The 22,211-nt window shown below is 46.2% G+C and overlaps 1 protein-coding gene across 1 annotated transcript in view; it reads right to left on the reverse strand.

Annotated features, from left to right (window-relative positions):
* Window positions 1–22,211, reverse strand: part of TP63 (tumor protein p63) — a 100,221-nt gene that overhangs the window by 45,305 nt on the left and 32,705 nt on the right. The window contains exon 5 of the mRNA XM_021536798.2: window positions 464–718. Coding sequence (XP_021392473.2) covers window positions 464–718 — 255 coding nt within the window. The remainder of the gene's footprint in view (window positions 1–463; window positions 719–22,211) is intronic.

Genomic DNA, 22,211 nt, shown 5'->3' on the forward strand with positions numbered 1-22,211 from the left:
GAAAAGGACACAGGATGACAGCCTCACACTCGCTGGGGCTGAGCGAGGAGCACCACCTCCATCCTGCTGGCACGGCCCTAAGTGCCAAACCTCATACAAACCCATGGATGCTGGAGAAAGCCAAGGGAAGCACTGAGGCAATGCTAATGCCCACACTCGGGTTTTACTCCAGTGCTCCTGCTAGGCCCAAAAAGAGAGCCACTCGTTCATCGTGCATGATCTCTACGTGACTGGTTTTTTGCAAGGCATTTTAGTCTCCTGGGATTTAGTGGTATTACTGAGGGTTAAATTCCCACCACACCCTCTCAAAGCAACCAAGATAAATGTCTCCCTTCTGTGTGACACATCACCCTGCAGAGGACTCGGGTCACTCTGTTCTTGCACAAGCCTGCATATGTAATAGACAAATAAAGTCTCTACAGGCAGGGGGACCAAAGGCAGCGCAGGGATGCTGTGTCCTTACCGTCCATGTTGCTGACTTTGCTGTGCTGGACTGTTGAAATGATACATCGAAGCTGTGAGGTCCTGGGTAGTCTGTGTTGGAAGGGATGGCTGGGGAGGGAGAGAGGGCGTCAAAAGTCGAGCTGGGCTGGGCGTAGGGCGAGGGGGCCGTGACACTGTTCTGCGCGTGCTCCGTGTTGTAAGGGCTGGTGGAGGAAGAGCCATTCTGGATCTGCTGGTCCATGCTGTTCAGGAGCCCCAGGTTCGTGTACTGTGGCTGCAGGCAAACAGATGCACAGGAGTGTTAGAGGAGCAGCATCAGCACAGGATGGCAGACATGGCACAGCCTCCACCATGGAGGATGCACAGCATCATCTCAGCACCACTCTTCTTATCACACCAGGAGGGAGATTTGCAAAGGATATCCCCCTCTTTACACTGGTGACTGAAACAGAAAGGAGTACAGCTTCTCAGTCACACACTGGACCAACAGCAGAGCTGGAAAAACAGCCTGTACATAGCCAGGAGGTGATTGGCAGGGCAGAAAGCAAAGAGAGAGACAGGCTTGCTATGTCTACCAACACACAGTCAGACCTTTTCAAAGGTACTGCTGAAACCTGATGGAAGCCAGCAGGTTCATTACAGTGCAACTGGCTCTAACTTGTACTAGGCTACACCATCCTCAACCATCTGATGCTCTACACAAAGGCTATGGATCTGATCCCACTAGACAAGACGACATCAGGACGTCTAACTCAGGTGGTAACTGTGCTGAAATGTGACTCACTAGAAAAACAGTTAGGTGCCACCAGCCTATCTGTACCTTGCATTCAACTCCCAGTGACAGTCACAGATGGTGGTGGAGAATTAAAGTTCTATCAAGCAGAACAGAAACAGACTGCATGGAAGGCTTCTTAGGAAGTAAGAGTTGTACAGGCAGTAGTAGTAGTAAAGTACTACTTAGCACTTTAAAAGCCTTCAAGTACAAACAATATATTAAACTGGAAGACATCAAAACCACAAACCTCTGAGAATAGAATACAGAAAGGGCAAAGATTGGATTAAGGAGAGGTTAACAGAAAAAATACATCTAATACCAAAATTCAATGTGTAGCTGTAGCCCCCCCACCTCAAATAGAGGGGAATACAGTCTAGAGGAAGCAGAATAAGCAAATCCCTTTAATGCCCTCCTGTAATGTGACAGTCAATGGCAACTTTTCATCCTAGGAAAGACTATGAGAAGAAAGGTGGAACTCAGCATGATGAAGGTGATAAATTCCTAGACAACATGGAAAAAGAGCAAATACAAAATTAATTTTCATGTTCTCTTAAAAGAGGAGTTGGGGAATAAGCAAACACCTTGAGCAGAATTTTGGCTTAAACACACAGTTACTCTTCACAAAAGACTTACACTTCACAAAACCCACAAATAAGCATGGATATTTTTTTGCCACAAAATGTCACAATACTAAAAGCCTAAGTTCAAAAAGGCAGGAGACAAGTTCTGCTTGAGAAAAATCCATCAAAACATGGCACTGGCCAGAGTGACAGGGCAGCAGGCAAGAGGGATTCAGTCAGATATGTTGAGTTCACAGCCCCATCCTTGTGTGTGTCCAAAGGGCACTGTACCCATCTCGGGGCAAGCAGCAACACAAAGTTTGTGGTGCCCATTCCCAGCAGCTCTGGGCTCAGCCAAGAACATGCAGCAATAAAGGCACCTGGTTCTGGTGTTAGCTGCTGACACAGCAGAAGGGACTCAGGCTCCTTCTCTCATCCAAGGCTCCAAGCAGCTCATGTCCTTCAGTGTCCTGTAGCTCCAGTCCCACCCAGAGTGATCAAGCTCACCTATTTCAGCTACTCTGCTCACAACTTCCCTCATCTTTCCAACAGTTATTCCTCTACTTATCAGCCACAAAGCAAAGGCTCCCTGAGTCAGAGCACCAACCACAAGATCCATAACAAAAAGCTTTCTCAATACTGGGAATCCCAGTAGCCCTACTAAAGCTTCAAGTAGCACATCACTCCTCCAAAGACCTGAAAGGGAAGGGCACAACCTATCTGCTGAGCTCTCCTGGGAACTTTAGATAAGCCATGTAACACCCAGCTTTACCAGTCAGTTCAGCCACAGAGGAAAACAGGATGGTCCCTTTGCAAAGATGAAGGGTCTTCCATGTGCCCAAAGACCTCACATTCTCAGCTGTGCTTCCAGAATTGAAGTAGAGAAATTTAAACCACCCACTGCAGCTCTTCCTTAGGTTTCTGTTTCACTAAAACAACCTAATATTTTCTGGGGATTTTATTAAACACTCAAGGTGAGGCTGGTGCTCTGGGATCTTCAGTGAGGCACAAGTGACCTTCTAGAGATGGATCAACTTGCTACTAGGAGCTGTGCTGTGAAGGTCCGGGCAGGGGGAAACAGCACAGAAAACTTCATTTTGGAAGCTGGGATAAGCCACAGAGAGAAGGGAGAGTTGGTTCCCTCCCTCGCTCTGTCAGAGACTTGCTGTGTCCTTGGGCAAGGCACCTCTCCTCCCCCTCCACCCTCAGCCTACTGCAGGCAGCAAGGTCTGCAGGGCAGGGATTGCTCCTCACCCTGTAAAAAGCCCTGCACTTAATGGGCCTCCTTTGTCTCAGGCCTGCAGGCAGAAGAGTAATAAAAGCAATTACATATTGAGTCCTAATCCTGGGTGAACCAGTGACTCAGGTTAGTCATTTGCCCTCCTTGCCTCAGTTTCCCCCTCTGGAGCAGTGTGGATGTTATTATTGCCCAGCACCCCTGTTAGATGGGAGATCTTGGATTTAATTGGACTCAAAGCTAAACAGTTGATGGGGGAGAGAGCGATCCAGACTGGTTCTTCTTCTCCAAAAGGAGATTGCAGCTTTGGCAACACAGATGACAGTTATGTCTCATCTCCTGCAGGCTATTCACTCAACCAAGACCTATTTAACGGACTTTGGGTACATGTCTTCCCTTGAGGCTAATTCCATAGGGAAAGAGCCAGAATTCTGATGTGCTGTACCAGGAAGAGTCTTTTACCTGATCGATAATTTTGCATTTCATCAAAAAACAACCCTCCTGCCCCAGAATACCCTAGTGAGACCTGAAGACTTCTCAAAAATCTAAAAGTATCATTCAATTATTTCATTCCTCACGGAGATTATAATCAGATACACTCCCTAACCAGCAAATGATGAGAAGACAGCTGTGATGAAAACAGTCTCCTACACCAGCTCAGACACACAGACAGCAGAACAATTGTGTTTCAGCTTTCACTTAAAAACTATTTCTCTAATCCCAGGCCACTTAAGTAAGCTAATGGGGAAAGATGGCCAACCAAGTGGTCAGTGTTAACAAGACAGTACAGCCTGGAAATGCTGAAGGTGCTGCCTGGGATCCAATTAAACAAAAATAATAAAATAAGTGCCCCATTAAAATGTAAGCTATCCTTCAGATATTCCAAGATCCTTTTCATTCCTTTCAGTCCAGGGACCATCTGTCTAAATGTTATCGGCGGAGCAGCCATTCCAGTGCATTTATACACTCACATGCCACAGCCGAATGCCGTGTCCCCATTTGCTCTTTAAATAACTATTAATCTCCTTGCACTTATCCTCATGCTGACACAAGCAGCTGTTGGGCTCCCCTTCTGCTGCTTGAGTCCCGGCAGCCTTTCACCTTCCCTGGCCCCCGGGTCCCCTCCCTGGGCAGGTGCTCCATCCCTGTGACAAAGCCACCGGGGCTGCACACACCCCAGCACTAAGCCCGGGCTCCAAGCTATGCCCCGGGGCAGGCGCGGAGTTGTTTGCGCTCAAGGGGTCAACACCTGAACTGCTTGCAAGGTTTTGGAGGAATCTGATAAGGCCCGGGGAGGCACACGCCTTCTGACAACAGGACAATTAGAGGGGCAGCAGGCCCGGGGAAGGCACACGCAGGAATTCACCCCCTTGGCCCCTTGGATGGGGAGAACAAAGAGGCTGCAGACCGTCTGCAAGGCATTGCCCCTCGGGAGGGGCTGCAGGGCGTGTGTTCGCACACACACCGCTTCCTTTCACCATTCACGGAAAGGAGCACGACAGCCTTTAATCCAGAAATTAATTCGTGGCAGGCTGGGAGCCCAGAATTTAACACATGCTCATTATTTTGCTGTGGGGTTGTTTTAAATGACTGAAATGTAGCCCGACCACTGATTCCTGATATAAAGAGTGGAAAGAAGTGAATTGCATATAAAGCTGAAAGAACAGATGATCTAATTTTCAGTGCCTTTGTTTGCTATTTCGTTCCCTCCATTAATATCACTGAACCATTATAAAACCCTTCAGGCAGTCTAACAGCAAATAATTAGAGAGCTCCAATTAGATCTTAGACTATGTATTTCGGAACATCATTTCAACAGCGCATCTTGAACTATCAGTTTCGCTTCCTACATCCCATCAGCTTCACTTTCAGGCTCTCATGCTAACTCCTGCTTGTGGGCTCTGCTGGAGGGGCTGCCGGGTTAAAGCCAGACTGCAAAGCGGCGATGGTTTAAGCAGGGCTCTGCCGGGGGAGGTGGATGTCCCCAGGGATGCGGGGCACGGGCACAGCAGAGCCGGGCCAGCGGCTCGGGGCCACTCGCCACCAGAGGGCAACGGGAGTGCGAGCGAGGGGAGCTGCCCCAGCCCACCCGAACCGCGACCCTCCTGCAGCAAGAGCCACCCGGCCCCTCCGGCTTAAACCCACTGCGCGCATTAATAAGGTTATGAGAAAGATCTGCAAAAAGACCCTCCGTTGGAAAGGAAGTAACTAATGCAAGTCATGAAAAGCTCTGGAGGGGACTTCCACGCCAAAAAATCCCCTAAATACACAGCTCCACCGATTAACTACCCAGTTAGCAGCATTTCAGAGAGTTTTGAGAGTTTCTCCACTTGAGAAAATAGATGAGAAGTTACCATCTTCAGGTGTAGAACACCTAGATGCCTCCACCCCTATCAAAACCCTTCTCCCAGTACCAAAAGAACAATCATTACCATATGCACCTACTGACTGCATTTTAATTCTCACCACCGGGTCTACACAGCTCAAGAGCAGTGTCCAACTACTCAAAAGCCTTGCAAAAACACCTGGTGCTTATTCTCCAAAGATATGAGATGATGAAACTAATAAACTACCATTGTTATCAGCAACAATAAGATTTGCACAGCACTTTGGACATCCTGTGCTTTGTTCTTAACTGCAGCACAATGAAGTACTAGGGCTAACTCTTGTAGGACTAGTAAGCAACTTAGAGCAATATTTGAGTGCTGGCACAGGGAAACATTCAGATTCCTGTGGGAGAATAGGTATCTTAAAAGCAGCAGGACAAATGTCCACATTTCCTATCCAAATCAGATGATAGACACCTCAAATATGCCCAGAAATATTTAAACCCACTTAAGTTTTCAAACCTTCCTAGCTAAGGATTTTAAGTAGGTGGAAATAAGTCCCTTAAGCCCAACAGAAGGGCTTCTGTCACAATTATTAACCAAGATATTGCTGACTGCCAGTTGCTCTGATGGCAGCTGATACAATACCCCATGTCAGCACTCTGCTTGTGCCATGACAGAGCCGTGCCAAGAAATAAAGGGCTCCACCCATGGCCCTCAGCTAAGATCAGGGATGAAGCAGAGACAGCTCACTCACTGCAACGAAAACTGTGATTTGCTTTGCTTCTCTAGTCTGTTTTCTCATATAAAAACCTCAAACAAACAAACAAAAAGCAACAAAAAAACAAATTTAAGGAAAAAAGGGAGAGAAAGACTGAAAATTTTGTTTATGAGGAACAAACTCAGTTTGGACACTGCTCTTGGTCCCTTTCAAGCTATGAGGGGAAGAAGTGCACAGCTCATTTCAACACCAGCTCAGCCACACTCCCTCCAGCTCCAGTTCTAAAATGGAAACAAATCCTGTGGGTCTATTTTGCAGAGGCTTTTCCACAGAGCTAGTGTGCAGCTGAGTACACCAAGCACTTGGAAACCCTCAGATAAAATGATAATGTGCACCATACACTAAATGTGAAAAGCAAGGGAACAAGTAACTTCAGTTGAACCGAAGATACCAACAGTTATCAAGATTGATTTGCTCTAGTAGAGTGCCTGGAAACCTATCTGATTTGAGTAATCCTACTCTTGGGTCATTGCTTCTTCCAGGAAGAGAGGAGGCAATTTCCCATCCCAGTGGTGTAACAGGTTCCCAGTGCAATGGAGGGCATTGGATTAAAAGAAGCCCTGGAGTCAATCACTCTTGTTCTGGATATTAGACCTGCTGCAGCACAACCAAACAGCCTCTCCTCAGCTCAAGCCCACCTGTAAGCAGGGAGCACAAATATGTCTGCATATTTCCTCCTGCACTATTAAGAAGGGAATCTATTTGAGATCTACAGGGCTGTATGCACAACCACCATGATTTAAAAAAATTAAATTCAAGACTAATAAGGAAAAAAAACATTCTTCTAAGAAGAACAAAAAACAAAACCCTATGAGTGACACACACAATCCTCCTGCACAGGTATTTCATATTAAGTACTTAGATAAACCCAGGAGTTGCCTGGACAGTTTCCAACACCACCTAAACATGTAAAGAAAGCCTAAGGAAGACACTCTATTTCAATCAGCTAGGGAGAAGAAAAAAAAACTACTACAACAACTACTCTAACCCTCAAAAAATTCCACCATTAAATGACCTACTCAAATCACACCACTATGCTTCAAGCTTAAAACCTTGACTGCTCTGCCCACTTGACCAGAGCATCCCTTCCATCCCAAACTGCCCTATGGCCCATTAGGTGAACAGTACACCGCAGCAGCTGAACAGGAGAAATCCGTGCACATCAGTAATCTGCAAACACACACAGAATCACACCTGAAAAACTATCTGCCTTGTACACTGGAGGAGGCAGAAGAGTCTGGGCCATTTTCACTGGGATGAGCTGTTCCAGCAGGCACGCAGTGCCACATCTGCACCCTTTAGGTTCACAGCAGCAGCACAATTTTAAGAGCCATACCCTGTGCAGCTGCAGGTCACATTTCACTGAGCCACAGTACTTGTTGAACACAAGAGAACTTCATGCTCAAGTTAGAGTCCACATATGCAAGTATTTGTGGGCTCAGGAATGAGACAAATTAACAAAAAGCAATGTGAGGGTGAGCTCCTGTCCACCCACAAGGGCTGAAAGCTTTGGATTTGTCTTGCTCCCTCCAGCTGCAATAATTTTCTGTTTCAGCTAAACTTTGAGTTTTGCCCCTTGGTTAATTCATTTAACTCAGCAAGAAATGTTTTTCAGCCAGGAGCAGGGTGTCTTTTAAAACAAGTACAGCCCAAAGCAGGAATGCCTGCAATTCCTGACTCCTACCACCTGCCACAGGTCCATGTAAAAGACCTTGTCTAATTCAAGGATTATCAGAATGACAGTGCATCCCACTTCACAGAAGTATTAAGGCTGGACACCCTACACTGTGTAAGTACTTCTAAATATTTTCCAGTGCATATAAAAATAATACCCGTGATTTCCCTAGAGCATCATTTTAGGCTCTTAAAAAAAAAAACTAAATTGGGCTCTTGAAAATAGTTCTACTTGCGTAGAAAGCATCGATGTTTCTGAAAGTCAGATCATTTTAGGGTTTTTAGACTATAAAGCTTTCATAAAGCAAAAAATCCCTTTCATAAACATAAACTGCTTTCATTAGAGTATCTCGGCTCTGCTCAGTTATTTTGAAAATTCAGACAGTTTAAAACAGGAAAGTCCAAGACCCACCCCCACTGCACACAGTCATTTCTTGACTCTGCGCTTGTGCTCAGCAATTTATTTGACATGGAATTTGAAAACATACAAACAAAAAAGAGAAGGTAGCAAAAAAAAAGTAAATAATATAATATAATCTCTACGAAATGCATGAAATCACAAGACATTACAACTCTGTGATCTTAAAAGAAATTGATTAATAACCCAAACACTCAGCTTCCTAAAACTGAAAGAGAAGACAAGAGTTTCCTACGTTCTCCTATTACCAGCTGGACAACACAACATCAACAAAGATCTGAAGAGCCATAAAGCATAGATAAATAGGAAAAGCACCCCCTCACCCTCCCAGGAGATGTAAACATAACTGAAGACAAAGACCTGCATCAGAAAAACCAGAAAAAGACTCCCAAGATCTCGGCTAGGCTTTTTTTTTGCCAAATTTCAGGGGCTGAGAGCAACTGTCAGTTCAGACAGGTGAGCTGAAATTCTATGTGCTGAGTTTGTACAACAATGCTGAGTTTGTACAACAATACAATGTTGGATAAAAAAAATAAAAACAGAACTTTAAACATTAAGAGGAACCAATGAAAATACAAATGGGGAGCTGTGGAGGAGAAGCAGGGGCTGGAGAGGAAAACTAAAGTAGCTGATTAAAGCTGCCTTGTTTCTTAAACTCTTTACTGGACAGTAACCATTGATGTTATCAGTCACCTCAGACATGCAGCATTTTATTGCGTTGAGAGGGCAGCTTAGGCTGGACAGGATATCTGTGTGTCATCCACAGTGAAAGGCTGCAGGCACAGTAACCACCAAAGTATGGCCAAAGGGCACAAGGACAGTGAATAACCAGGGTCAGAACAGAACCAGGAATTGAAGGTAGCTCCTAAATTCATCATTATGCTCAATAGAATCCAAATGCATCACCTCTTAGACATGAAAGTAAAATACTCCAGCTAGGTAGCATTTTAGTCAGAACAAGAAATTCAGATCATCTGCAAGTTAAATAAGTCAAGCAGTTAAATACACAGGGAAAAAAAAAAAAAGAGATAAAAAAGAAAAAAAAGCCACACACATAAACCCCCCACGCCCACTCTTTGAAGCATGGTGCAACTATGGAATATAAGAATTCATAAGAAGAGTTAAACGAGGGCAAAGGGCAGAGTAAGACAAGTTAGAGCAAGCAGAGGTAAAGGGCTACACAGCAGCAGAGTCCTTATAGATTAAAAGGAAGATCTAGTGTATTTTCTAATGTATTTGGCCATTTCTTCGGTCCAAATCAAGCAAGAAAACTCCTGGATGGTGCTCCCAAAAGCCTGGACACTAAACAGCAGACTGAAAAGCTTTCAAGGTTGAGGGGGAGTCAAGAGGACTGGATGCCAAATTCTGGTTAGATCCGAACTGCAGGGAACAAAAGGAGGCAGGGCTTTGCCTTTCAACACTATTTTTTGTATGACGGCAGCTCCTGGCCTGCACCAAGCTGGCATTGCCTGAGCCCAGGGATCTGTTGGGGCTCAGTACTGCAGGATACACAGAGCCAGGGGACCCTCCGACCCACCCTGCCCCTGTAGCTCACATCAGAAACAGCTCCACTTCACACTGCAGCCTACTCAGAGGTGAGCAGGAACTTCATGTGGTGTTTTCCAAAGACGCCAGGCTGTGCATACACAAAACACAAAAGCTGGTCTTTGAGAGAGGTGGGTGGGATTGCACACAGACACAACAGCAAAGGTACTGCTCTTCCACAGTGACTTCACTCCATCAGCTTTACAAATATCAAGAATATTTTCCCCAACTATTTAAATAACTTCGCCACATATACCGTGCATGCAGTATTTCCAGTGGGCTCTCTGGCATGGGGCTTCCAATGTCTAACAGCAAAACTGAACTCAGTTTTCAGTACTTCCCTCCCTGCCCAATACTACTGACTTCAGCAAACACCAGGACACATGGTGCCATGGTCACTTATGCAAGGCACAGCTTCAGAGATTTACATTTGAGGTAGTCAGCTGCACAGACCTTTCCCTGTGCAGACAGAAAGGTGTTCCAGATTTTTGAGTAACAATATACCTACTAATTTCCATCTGACACCACATTAAACTTGCTACCCCTCCAACTTGAACATTCACAATTCCTGCCAGACACAAAACACAGTGGACTGACCAAGGCACATCTCAACAACTTTCCAGCTTTAGTATCAAGAAGTAATTTCCTGTTTCCAAAGTATTGGTGACATCTAGCCCGGGCATATTCTGGTTTACTTTAAAATAACTTCTTGCATGCTTTCCTGCTGCTGAAAGAAGGTGGAGGGAGATTTACTCATCTATTCAGTTCTAGTGAATCACCACCAGCACTCCTGAGGGAGCCAATTCTTCAGCTATGGATGAAATGCAGAATAAGACTGCAGCAGTGAGAAATCATGGTAGAAGCTTGCAGAGGCTACTGAGAATCTCACAGACTAACTTAAATCTGCAAAATCCAAATTTTACAGAGCATTTAGTCAGCAACTTTTTTTTTTTTTGAGCCATCGCTCTCCAAAAAAGACTTTTCTGATTCCTGAAGACCCCATGACACTACCTAAAAAAGCCAAAACAAACAAGCAAAATTATTAAATACACTTTTCAGTCATTTCCCATAGAGCAGAGATCCAGTTGCTGACTCAACACTTCTGTGGGCATCCACCTATTCCTATTGTTCTGTTCCCCTTGGCTCCTGAGGCTCCAGCCCTGTGCACCATTCCCTGACACAGCTGGACCACAGCTCTGCAGCACAGGGATTTCTGCCTCAGCAGCACAGCCCAAAAGCCCAGCACCTCCTCCCCTCTCCCCAAAGTTGACAAGATTCTTTGTATTTACTTCCTAGATGTGGATTAAAACTGAAAGATTCATATCTGCTGAGACACAATCCATCCCTTTCATTCCCAGACACTACCCCACCATAAAATATTTCCCCTTCCCTCCCTAAACTGGGCGTTTCCTCCCACTTTCTTGCCCTTGGTAAAAACATTCATCTTCTTGCCATCTTGAGGAAGTTGGACTCATCTCAAATTTCACCAGGTCCCCTTGTATGCCACTTCCCAAAGTCCTTGGGGGGAAGTTTAATCCGGATCCAAACTCTGGAATCCATCCCAAGAGGCTGCTGGGCTCCAATCAATGCATTAATTTTCAAGCATGCTCAGCCTTGCCACTTGGGTCCACTTCCAAAGTGAGAGGATGACTGAGCACAAGCCCAAAAATACATCACACCTCAAGCCATCCACTCAAGATATTAACACACACATCCTGGTTAAAACACTGCTCCTTTAGTTGTACCCCAGGTGAAACAGCAGTGGCAAGGGATTTGCAAAAATACAAGATATCACTGAGCATTCTTGGATCAACTCCCAGGTGACTCAATTCTAGTACAAATTAAAAAACAAAACCCAACAGGCATAAAAAAAAAAAAAAAGGCAACCATTGAAAAGTTCCCCCACCCATCTCCCATGTTTTTATCACTTGCCTGTGCACGGAGCTAATAACAATGGTCAGTAATTTTAAATAAAGCTACCAAATTTAGATTCAAGTTCCCAAAGAGGATCCAAGTCTACTTTGCCAATGGCAAGGACCTAAACCTTTCCTGTGTCTTTTCTGAGACTTCCTGAACAGCTGTTTCTTACGGGTTTGCTCCTTATATTAGCAGCCTTACAGAAGTAAACCCCCAATCACCTTAAATGTCATCCTGCCCTTTGTTCCTTGCTCAAGCAGCTAAGCTGGACAGCCTCTCACAGAGCAGAGAGCCAAGACTTGCCCTGGACTCAGTGTGTTTATATGAAATAGTGCAGAGAAACATAGGCATGAACCTTTCTGAACTCCTACTGACTTGTCAGTAGCCCACAGCCAAATCATCACTTGCAAAGCTTTGTATGTTCTGCACTGCTGTACAAAACTTTTATGCCATGGTCTGCTCCTACTGAAAAGCAGCTCTTTAATCCATCTGACAATTACAGCCTCTTCTCCCAGCACAGCAAAGTTCTGATGGGAAGCTCTAGGAGACTGAAAACTGGAAGATTTCTCAGGAATCATTTACTACTGTAACTGGAGAAGACAAAACAAAACGGAGATCTTTAAGAACAGCAGGTTTATTCATTGTAGAGACCCACCTGCATGCCTGACCATGGCTGAGCTCATGTGTCACCCTAAAGATCACGGCCTTGGAGAGCTGGCAAGGGACTGCAAGATCATGGCACTGAGACAGCAGAGAATCCAGAAAACACGTGCAAGGGAAAAAAAGTCAAACCTTAACACCCTTGGTGAGAAATTATTTTCCTCTTAATTCTACTTGATACCAAAAGTGACTTAATACTAATCCAGGCCAAGTGGCACAAAGAGCTTTGAGCTCACTTCTCTGCTGGAGAGGATGGAGTGAGTGCTGCTCTTAAGAGTACAAGAAGCTCCTCTCCTTTCTGATGATTTATGCAACCTAGCTTTAAAAGAGTTGCATTCATTTTATTGCCTACTCTGCACATTCTCAAGAGGCGTTGGAGGCAGTGCCAGAAAAATAACAGGGTTTAACAATGTCTAGCACAAATCCATCGGTGCAAGAGCTCCTTTCTGAAGCGTTTCCAGATTTTTTTTTTTCAGTGGGAACATTTTGTAAATAGAATTTAAAATTTGCCTTGAGCCAGGCAACACCCGCTTTTATTCAGCCCTTCACGATAATGAAATAAGTAGTTTCTCCACTAGTTATAACTAATGCCTTCCAGAGGAAAAAGTGCAAAGTAAATGGTTTACACCCTCTCACATCCCACATCCACAACTTTCTTGTTGCAGATGCCATGTCTTCTTCACAGATCTACTGAAGCTTCTGTCTCACAGTAAACAGAGCTGCAACTGGAAAAAAACCCTTCCACAGAGTTTATGCCTTCCACAAGGCATAACTTCACAAATGTAAACCAAAAGGTTGCCACCAGATGGGCTGAAACACGAGGTTGAAAAAGTTACTTTCTGGTGTTTCTCTATGCGCAGGGAGAAAAAAAACCAAAGCAATTTCACTCAAAGCCATCAGTTTGTTATTTAAAACAAAGCAGGTAAAAAGAAATAAAAATAGCTCCTGAGGGAGCTAGGCAATAGCATAGCTGGGCTCATGTTGGAAGAAATCAGAAATTGGGTGTTGGTGACACTGTTGAAGATTCAAGTCAGACCAATAAAAATAACTATTCAAAAAAGCAATTCTAGTCCCTAAGGAAAGAACATTACCAGACTATGGAGATATATACACACATATATATGGATAATTTAATCCTGTCTCAACCAAGGTCAACTTCCAGCAAACAAAATGGATCATCTGTTGCAACCACTTCAACATGTAAAACATCCTGACCACACTGCAATGGCAGCTTTTTTTCATGTCTCACACTGAAAAACTGTATTTTTATACTAGAAAATATTTAGGGTTTTTTTTTTTTTTGCCAAATTAAACAAGGAGCTGAGAGGATCATCTGTCCCCGATTTCATACTACTTACTAACCTTTCTTTTGACCATGGAAAATTGTAAAACAAAGCTGCCATTTCCAATCTGATGTCAAGTGTAATTACATGACTGCAAAAACCCCAGAGCATGCACGTAACTGAGCAGCACCAACACTTCACACACAGCCAGATTGTCCTGATTTCTGCACAAGTACTGCACAGTTAAAGCAGTGCAGATGGCCAAATGCCAGCAGGTTTCATTTTTGTGTGATAAAGCATGCATTTTATTCTTTCCATCCACATGCAGGTTACGATCACTTTTTTCTGGGCTATGCTCATAGTCTTAGACTGCTGAGCTCGATCCCTCCACTGGAAGAGGGAGAGGATTTCTCCAGGCAAAAATCCCCAGTTCACTGCTCATAATGGGGGTCACATCACCTGTACAACCACAAGAAATTTTTGATATCCTACAATAGAACAAAAGACCATCCATGGCATGACAAGCCCCGCAGTGAGGGGCTGGATCTTAACTGGAAGCATACTCAACTCTTGCCCTTCCCTGTGTTTATCCTGCAGCAGCATCCCCTTGTTTCAGCCAGGAGGGAGGTGGGCACATGGCAAGAGGCAGGTCTCAGCTTCCCACTACCCATCTTTCTGGTCTACTTAACCCTCTTCCCTGGCAAACCCAAACAGGGCAGTAGCATCCACTTAGTCTCTCCAAATAAAAGATCAACTTATTTCCAACCTCAGGCTTTTCTACCACAGATTAAACCTTTGCAACTGGAATGCAGTTTGAAAACCTCTTGGAAAAAAAAAAGAACCTGGTTATATAGGCCTCTACAATCTTGCAGAAGACCTTTGCAGCTCAAGGATACGACATATGCCTCTCAAGCCTGCACAGATGCCATCACATCACAAAAGCTTTAATCCTGTAAGTGCAATTACAGCAAAATCAAGGATGAATGCAAAAGAAGCGTAGCTGTAATTGCAGGAATACCATAAAGAAACACAACCTCCAATGCATCTCCCAATTTCTTGCTCTTAATGACAGGCTGTGCCCAAAAAGGTGGGGCGTTGATACCATTTAAATAAAGAGAGGCCACTGGAAGGCATGGAACTCACATCTGAATCCTGCACAGAGATTCAGATGAGAAGAGATTTCCTTCCCCAGGGATTGGGAATTGTTTGCCTGCTCAGAGCCAGCAGAACTCCAAGATAGTATCACAAATAGGAAAGCAGGAGATTGGTTGAGATTTAGCCAAAGCCTTCTTCCTTGAGAAAAAAAAATTAGGCTTTATATAGCATCTATCCAAGTGTTTTCATCTTAGGGTAGAACAAGATGTGGGGTTCAGAGGGTAATGCACAGATAATCCTTTCTTCCTGGTACCTCTGGGAATGAAGCAGGTGGGCTGCTCTTCTGGGCAGTAACCAGGCAGCATCCCTCAGATCTCTTCCTTTACCCCAGGGTTTGGCTGAGGTCCACAGAGAAGGGGCAGCAAGAGGGGAAGAGCCTTTGTCAAATGCAGTCATGACTATGCCATGTGGCAAAATCAGCCAAGGAAAGCCACGGCTTTGTCCTCTGGTACTTCTCAGCCAAATCCAGGCTGACAAGGATGATAAACCCTGGACACACTTTTAGTGCACACAAATGAAGCTAATGCTCAAACTACCAGTTATATCTCAACCCCCAGACTCTTTCACCTTAAACTAAGATTTTCTGAACCAATATCCCAGATAGACACAAATGTTTCTCTCACTGAGGAGGTGCAGCTCTCTCAGGACATCCTTACAGACCACCCCAGAGCCCCACAGGCCTGCTCCTACAAAGAAAGGACTCACACCCAGGGCACTGTAGCTCAAACACACACATCTGAATTATTACTTAAAATCTAAGAGGGAAAAGAAAAGCAAAACCAAAATGCACCCTTCTGAAGAGGCTATCCTAAACCTCAAAGATATTTGTCATATGTATATAGCTCTTCTTAATTTTCAGCGTTAAGGAATGCTGCCAAAACCCATAAAGCAGTGCACAAGGTCTTTTAGTATAAAACTAGTTCCCCCCCACCCCTCCCAAAACTATGATAAAAATCTTAACGGAAAGAGATTCTTTAATTCGTCTCCCACAAAGAGCAGGAAGATCTTTGGGAAGGATGACGGATATAATCAAAAGTCATGGCACATATTTCTTATCAGTGTTTGAACAAGATTTGTTTATTCTTTTGGCAATGATTTAATTTCATTTTAGCAAGCGCTCCAAACTCTGCATCATCACTCAGCCAAACTGCAGAGGAACTCGGAGTCCCTAAAGGGAATTTCTATTGCTCTCATCTCCCCTCACAAGGACACAGGAAACTTGGACAAGACCAGACAAACTTGCAGGTTCTCTCCTTCACACCCAATTCTGTGCATGCTTCCTCACAAACATTTGTACACAACACAAAATTCCACATGTGGAGATGAGGCAAGAAGACACAATGACATTCAAAGGGTTTCTATTCCTCAGTACCTCATCATCCTATTAATAACTATCCAAAGTCTCCTTTTCACATCTCCCACTCATAAGCTCACAAGAACAGATCTCCAGGGTCATCAAGTCCAGCACTCTACCAACAAAGAACTTAATTGTTCTTACAGCTGACCCAGATCAAATGCTGGGATAGATTGAGCTGAAAAAGTGGTTCAAACAGGTTCCACCTCCAGCCTCTCAGGGCTGTGATTCACTTGAACACCCTTCTTCCCTCTCTCAGCTTTTCCCAAGCAGATTTGACCCATTGGGAAGGAACCCATCTGATCGCAGGCACGGGCAGCCCAGGGCCGTGGGCGATGGTGCGAGCTCGCCGCCCTGACCACACAGCTGCACTGGGGCTTGTGCAATGGCCCCTTCCCAGGCTGGGAACGCATTCCCGGGGCCGAAGGCACCGCACAGCCAACGTGTGAGGACGGCAGAGCCCGGCATCTGCCAGCACACAACCAACATCTGGGGTGGCTGGACACAGCACCCCAAGAAATGGGCTTGGGATCAGAGAGGAATCCCTGCTCTTCATCTTGAAACTTGATTTTAATATGGGGGGAATGACTTCCTCCCCTTAAATAAAGTCCATTTCTAAATACAGAAGCTAGTCAATACTAAGATTTTCATGAGTTGGTATGTCTGCCTTGTGACCAACCCAGCAACAGCTCCAAAATTTGAACTGCAATTACCAGTGACAACAAAGCACTGATTTTATTTGCACATTGAGAACTTTTTTTTTTCTTCTTTTCTAAGGAAATCATGCCAAAGTCTACTTCTTGTTTGCGAGCTTAAGATGGGCGAGGTTCATCATCACCAATATATTTTAATTGAGCATTAACAAGTCTCCCTCTCTTTTGAGACAAGTCATTAGCGAGGCTGCTCTTCCTCAGAAACGAAGCCAAGTCAATGCTAATCGGGTTTTCTGTCCCCAGAGTACAATGCTTCGCTGGATGAACAAAGTCAGTGCACCTTGTTCAAATCCAACAAGGTAAGAGGGAGAGCAAGGGGAGGGGGAGAAAAAAATAAAATCAGAGCTAAAGCCTTTTAAAAGCCTCCCCTGACAGCAACAGTGACGAGTGGCATTTAAGCAGAGCGAGAACGCTGCTGAGCGCATCGCTTCTGACAGATGAGCCCAGCCAGTCAACCATAGGGACTCCAGAGCCCCACCGCTGCTATTCAGCGAAAGTTGATCAGATAGCAGCAGACAAATAACACCAAGCAAACACTCCAAGAAGTGCTCTCTCCACATTTAAGAGTTTATAATTAACCTAGGAAAAAACCAAACGTCACCCGTTTGGGTGTCCTGCACGGAGGCAGCGGAGGAGCCAGGCACACGCAGGGGTTTGGGCTCCCTGCAGACAGGGACGGGCAGAACACGCTGGTTTCAGTTTACCTCTCGCTGTCCCCCAGTCACAGACCCACCACCCCAGGCCTGCAAGCCTCAAATAAACCTTCAACAGACTTCTCCTCACCACCTGTCTCATCTCCTAGCTACGCTCTCGGCCTTTCAGTCTCTATTTCGTTTTCTCTTCCAAGTGGCTGAGGTTCTGTCTGCTTTGGGGCTCGTACCCCATGCCCTCCACTTGAAGCCTTTTCTTCAGGAATACACACGCACACGCAGAGCTTTGGCTGCTTTGCCACTCTGGCAAGTGTCAACACAGCTGCTGTCTCCGCTGGAATGTAAACCAATATTGTCGTTAGATCTCCCTCAACCCCAGTAACTTCCTCCAAGATTTGCACAGCGTGTGGCAATCCTCTCCACTACCACCTTACAAAACATCGACCCGAGCTGGCTAAAAGCAATTAAATAAATAATTTTTAAAAATTAAATCAAAGCTGCATCTGAAGTTTGCGTCCCACTCATGCCCATGAAGAGCAAAGGGCTGTAGAAAGCAAAATCATCTATTGTACACGCATTTATATGTGGATAATATACTTCTACAAACACCCTGTGTAAAATACCTTGCTGCTGCAAGTTATGAGACAAGGTATTAACAGCAGTGAGTAAAAGAAGTGTTGGTGCGGACACTAACGCAGTATTTGCAGCAGAAAACCTTTTCACATTACTTTGCTTTGAAAAGTAACCTAAGAAGGGATTTATAACACATTTTTAGTTATTTCCAAGATGCCATCCACTTGAAACCACAAGCAGCAATTTTGGCAATAAAAGACTCGTAAAAGAGTTATAATGCAGACAACACAGCTAGTATTCAGACTGCTATAGGAATGCAATCTGTGTGCACTGCCCACCATAAAAACTGCCTTGCCTTGCTTCTCCAGTGAAAAAAATTATCTTGGCTGATCAAGCTTCCCAAAACAAATTCGCTGTCCCAAACAAAGATTTGAAGTTCACTCTCATTTACTCCAACAAACTCTGCTTCCCACTATAAAATGCAAAAGTCTCACGAAAACAAGTGTATATTCCACACCTAATTTCAGGGGTGAAGAAACTGCACGTATTCACTAAAAATAAAAATACATTAGTGATATCACAGCTGAAACCTAGAGTCCTTACCTCGCTATACTGGGACTGGGCATTGTTTTCCAGGTACAACATGTTAGCAGTCAAATTGATCAACGCTGCTGTTCTTTCTTCTGGCTCCAGGATTTTGACAAACACCTCCCACCCCCTAAAAGACCCTAAAAATATGTGATGCTACTGTGGAGATAACAGGACTCAGAGTGTGCCTCTCTGCATAATTGAAGTTTCCCTTATATACCTAACTATAGGCAAGGAGGAGGAGGTGGGGCTCTCCTGCCTTACCTGTCCAATCTGTCAAAGTGCCACCTGGAGTCCTCCACTCCAATGGAGAGAGGCCTCTCCCAGCTCATTAAGTAGTTAGAATTCCTTATCACCAATCTCTAAAAAGCAAAGGGAAGGGAAGGGGGGGTGTGTGTGGAAATGGCCAAAAAAAGAGAAAAGAAAAAAAGAGACAGGCAGGGAAAAGAAAGGAAACAATAACTTTCCCCTGTCACTTTTCTACAAGTTTGGGAACTCAAAAGAGAGACATGAAATTGCGCTAAAGGAGTTGCTCCAAGAAACTTCTCCTATTTATTTTTTACAAAGATTCTAGGGCTGTTTTTTTCCAGGCACAAACTTTGCTGCTACCAAGAACCAAAACGTTCATGAAGGGATCGAGATGCAATGCTCGACACCAGTGGAACAGTAATGCAGCCAAGTGTGCGGATCTGGGACAAAACTCCCCAAGGAGCTTTCTGAGAATCAGTCACTGGTTCCATGCACCATAATCCAGCTACATTCTCCGTCACCTGTGTGCTCCCATCCACACACACAGCCAACAGGTCCTGTGCTTGCAGGGCATCACTCCAGCTATATTTCCCCCCCCTCCTTTGCAGTTGCTCCGAACTTGCATCATGATTAAAAAATAAGTAAAAAGCCCCAACTCGTCCAAAGGGACTCGCGATGTTGAATTAATACACGGGAGAAACTTTAGGGTGCCGCTCAGTAAAAGCCACCTGGACAGGATGCCCACGGCAAACTTTTCAAAAGATAGGAAGAGCACTTAGCCGAGATTTGCAGGAGAGATTCCCAGTGTGATTTTACTTAGACCATCCCCCTGTTCTGTTCTGATGTCCCCCAGGGAGCCCCCGGAGCGTGCCGGGGGTGCGAGGTCAGCGCTGCGCACCCCGAGCCCCGGGAGATCCGCCGGCAGAGGGGCCGCACGGCAGAACAAAGGGAGCTGCTCCCGAAGCGCCGCGCCGGGGGAAGCAGAACACCTTTGCGAAGGGCTGGGCAGGGAGAGGCAGGAAACCAAACGTCCCGATCGGAGCGCGGCCCGGCCCGCGCAGCATCACGACAGCGCTCCGAACTCGGCTGGAGGACCTGTCCTCAAACGCAGAGCACGGATGCCAGCGCTGCCGGGAACACCGAGCCTCCGCTGCGGGCGGAGAGACCGACCACAGGCACCTGGCAGGGAGGGACAGGGGTCCTGGGCAGGGCTGCCACCCACACACAGCCTCAGCACCTCCCCGCTGCTGCTCCTGCCACGCCTGGCCCCGGGCATCATCTAACCCCAGCGTCTCCGGGCACGCAGGGAGGGACCCGGGCTCCCGGGGAGATGGCAGCGAGCAGATGAGCTGCTCACTGAGCTGCTCCCAGGGAGATGGCAGCGAGCAGCCTGTGCTGCTCCCGGGGAGATGGCAGCGAGCAGATGAGCTGCTCACTGAGCTGCTCCCAGGGAGATGGCAGCGAGCAGGCTGAGCTGCTCACTGAGCTGCTCCCGGGGAGATGGCAGCGAGCAGAGGAGCTGCTCACTGAGCTGCTCCCGGGGAGATGGCAGCGAGCAGATGAGCTGCTCACTGAGCTGCTCCCGGGGAGATGGCAGCGAGCAGGCTGTGCTGCTCACTGAGCTGCTCCCGGGGAGATGGCAGCGAGCAGCCTGTGCTGCTCCCAGGGAGATGGCAGCGAGCAGCCTGAGCTGCTCCCAGGGAGATGGCAGCGAGCAGGCTGTGCTGCTCACTGAGCTGCTCCCAGGGAGATGGCAGCGAGCAGCCTGAGCTGCTCACTGAGCTGCTCCCGGGGAGATGGCAGCGAGCAGCCTGAGCTGCTCACAGCACTGGCGGCTCCTGGGCTGCCTTCCCAGCACATGGCAGCTCTGCAAGCTCACCAGCCTATTCCAGGCTGGAGCAGGCTGCACATTCCTAAGGCTGTCACTAATAAAACGGGGCAAAACCATCTTCAGGCAGGAAGCGAAACAAGAACACAAAATAGAGGATTACAGTGTCCCCCTCCCCTGCAGCAGCCACTTGCCACAAGAACCAGGGGTCCGATGTAGCTCTCACCCTGCAAGCACAGCTCATGGAAGCTGCTGGGTGCAAGCAAAAGGTGGGAAGCATTTCCAGTGCACCTTCCCTACTGCTCCTCACCGAGCACAGTGCAAGGAGGCACTTCTGAGAACAGGCTGCAGAGAGGATCACTGAGCCCTCCCGACATACCAGCAACATCCCAGCTCAGCTCGGGGCAACCTGAGCTTCACACATACCTTCAGTGCTTCTGAGCTACCAGCTAGAGCTGCTGAGCACACAGCCAGTTTCCCACAGCATAGGAACAACTCAACAGACCACTGTCACAGCCTCTTGCCCTCCTCTCCATCTTCCCCAGCACCACCTTAGACCAGGGACTGTGCCTGATGTACTTATCTGACCTCACCCGAGATGGGCACAAGCCAAAAAGCCACACCAGTGCTAATCTGGAGATCCAGGTAAAGTTTGCAGGGAGCAGCCACAGCTCCGTTAGCCGAACGGGGCACTTTGCAGTACCACTGCAAAGCTTACACAGAGCTGGACACAAAGCAAGAATTTATGTCACCCATGGATCTTCTATTGTCTAATAGTGAGGAAAAGTTATGCTGTGCTCAGATGACCATTTTGATCCCTAAATATTGTCAAATTTTTAAGTTTTTCAAACTGGCCCATACTGAGTTCAAAAACTATGGAGGGGAAGGAGACAGCAGGAGAAGGTACATAGATAAATCTCCCAATCTGAGCAGGTATTGTAAACTCCTCTTTCATAGCTATGCTCTGAAACTCGGAAGAGCCTCCTTTTCCAGGTCATTAATGCAGCATTGTTGTGTGAGGTATCTGCCATCTTCTGCCCCACAGGTGGCTGGAGGTGGCTGTGGGTGAAGCAACACCCAGATACAGAGAGATACGTGGAAGTTTATCCAAAGAGATCTGCATGTCAAACACGAGGAGAGGTGTATATAGCATGAATAAATTGACATGTCAGCACAAATCCCTGCCCTCTGTACACACAGCCCCAACCTGGCTCAGTGTTTCAGATGCATTACCCTGGGTGGTCACCCTGAACCAGATGCTGGACAAGTGGCTTTTTGCAAATCTGTCATCCACATGGGACACAAAAGAGGACACCACCATGGCAGCAGGGGTTGTAGGAGGTAACAGAGCAGGCACCAGACACTGAGCCCACCAACACTGCTGCAGCCCAGGCACAGGTCATCTGTCCCTCTCATCACCCCAGAGACCCAAACTTTGTTGACTGGTTTCAGATCTAAATGCACTCTCCTCCTAAGATAC

Source organism: Lonchura striata, chromosome 10 (assembly GCF_046129695.1).
Source record: "Lonchura striata isolate bLonStr1 chromosome 10, bLonStr1.mat, whole genome shotgun sequence".
Lineage (NCBI taxonomy): Eukaryota > Metazoa > Chordata > Aves > Passeriformes > Estrildidae > Lonchura > Lonchura striata.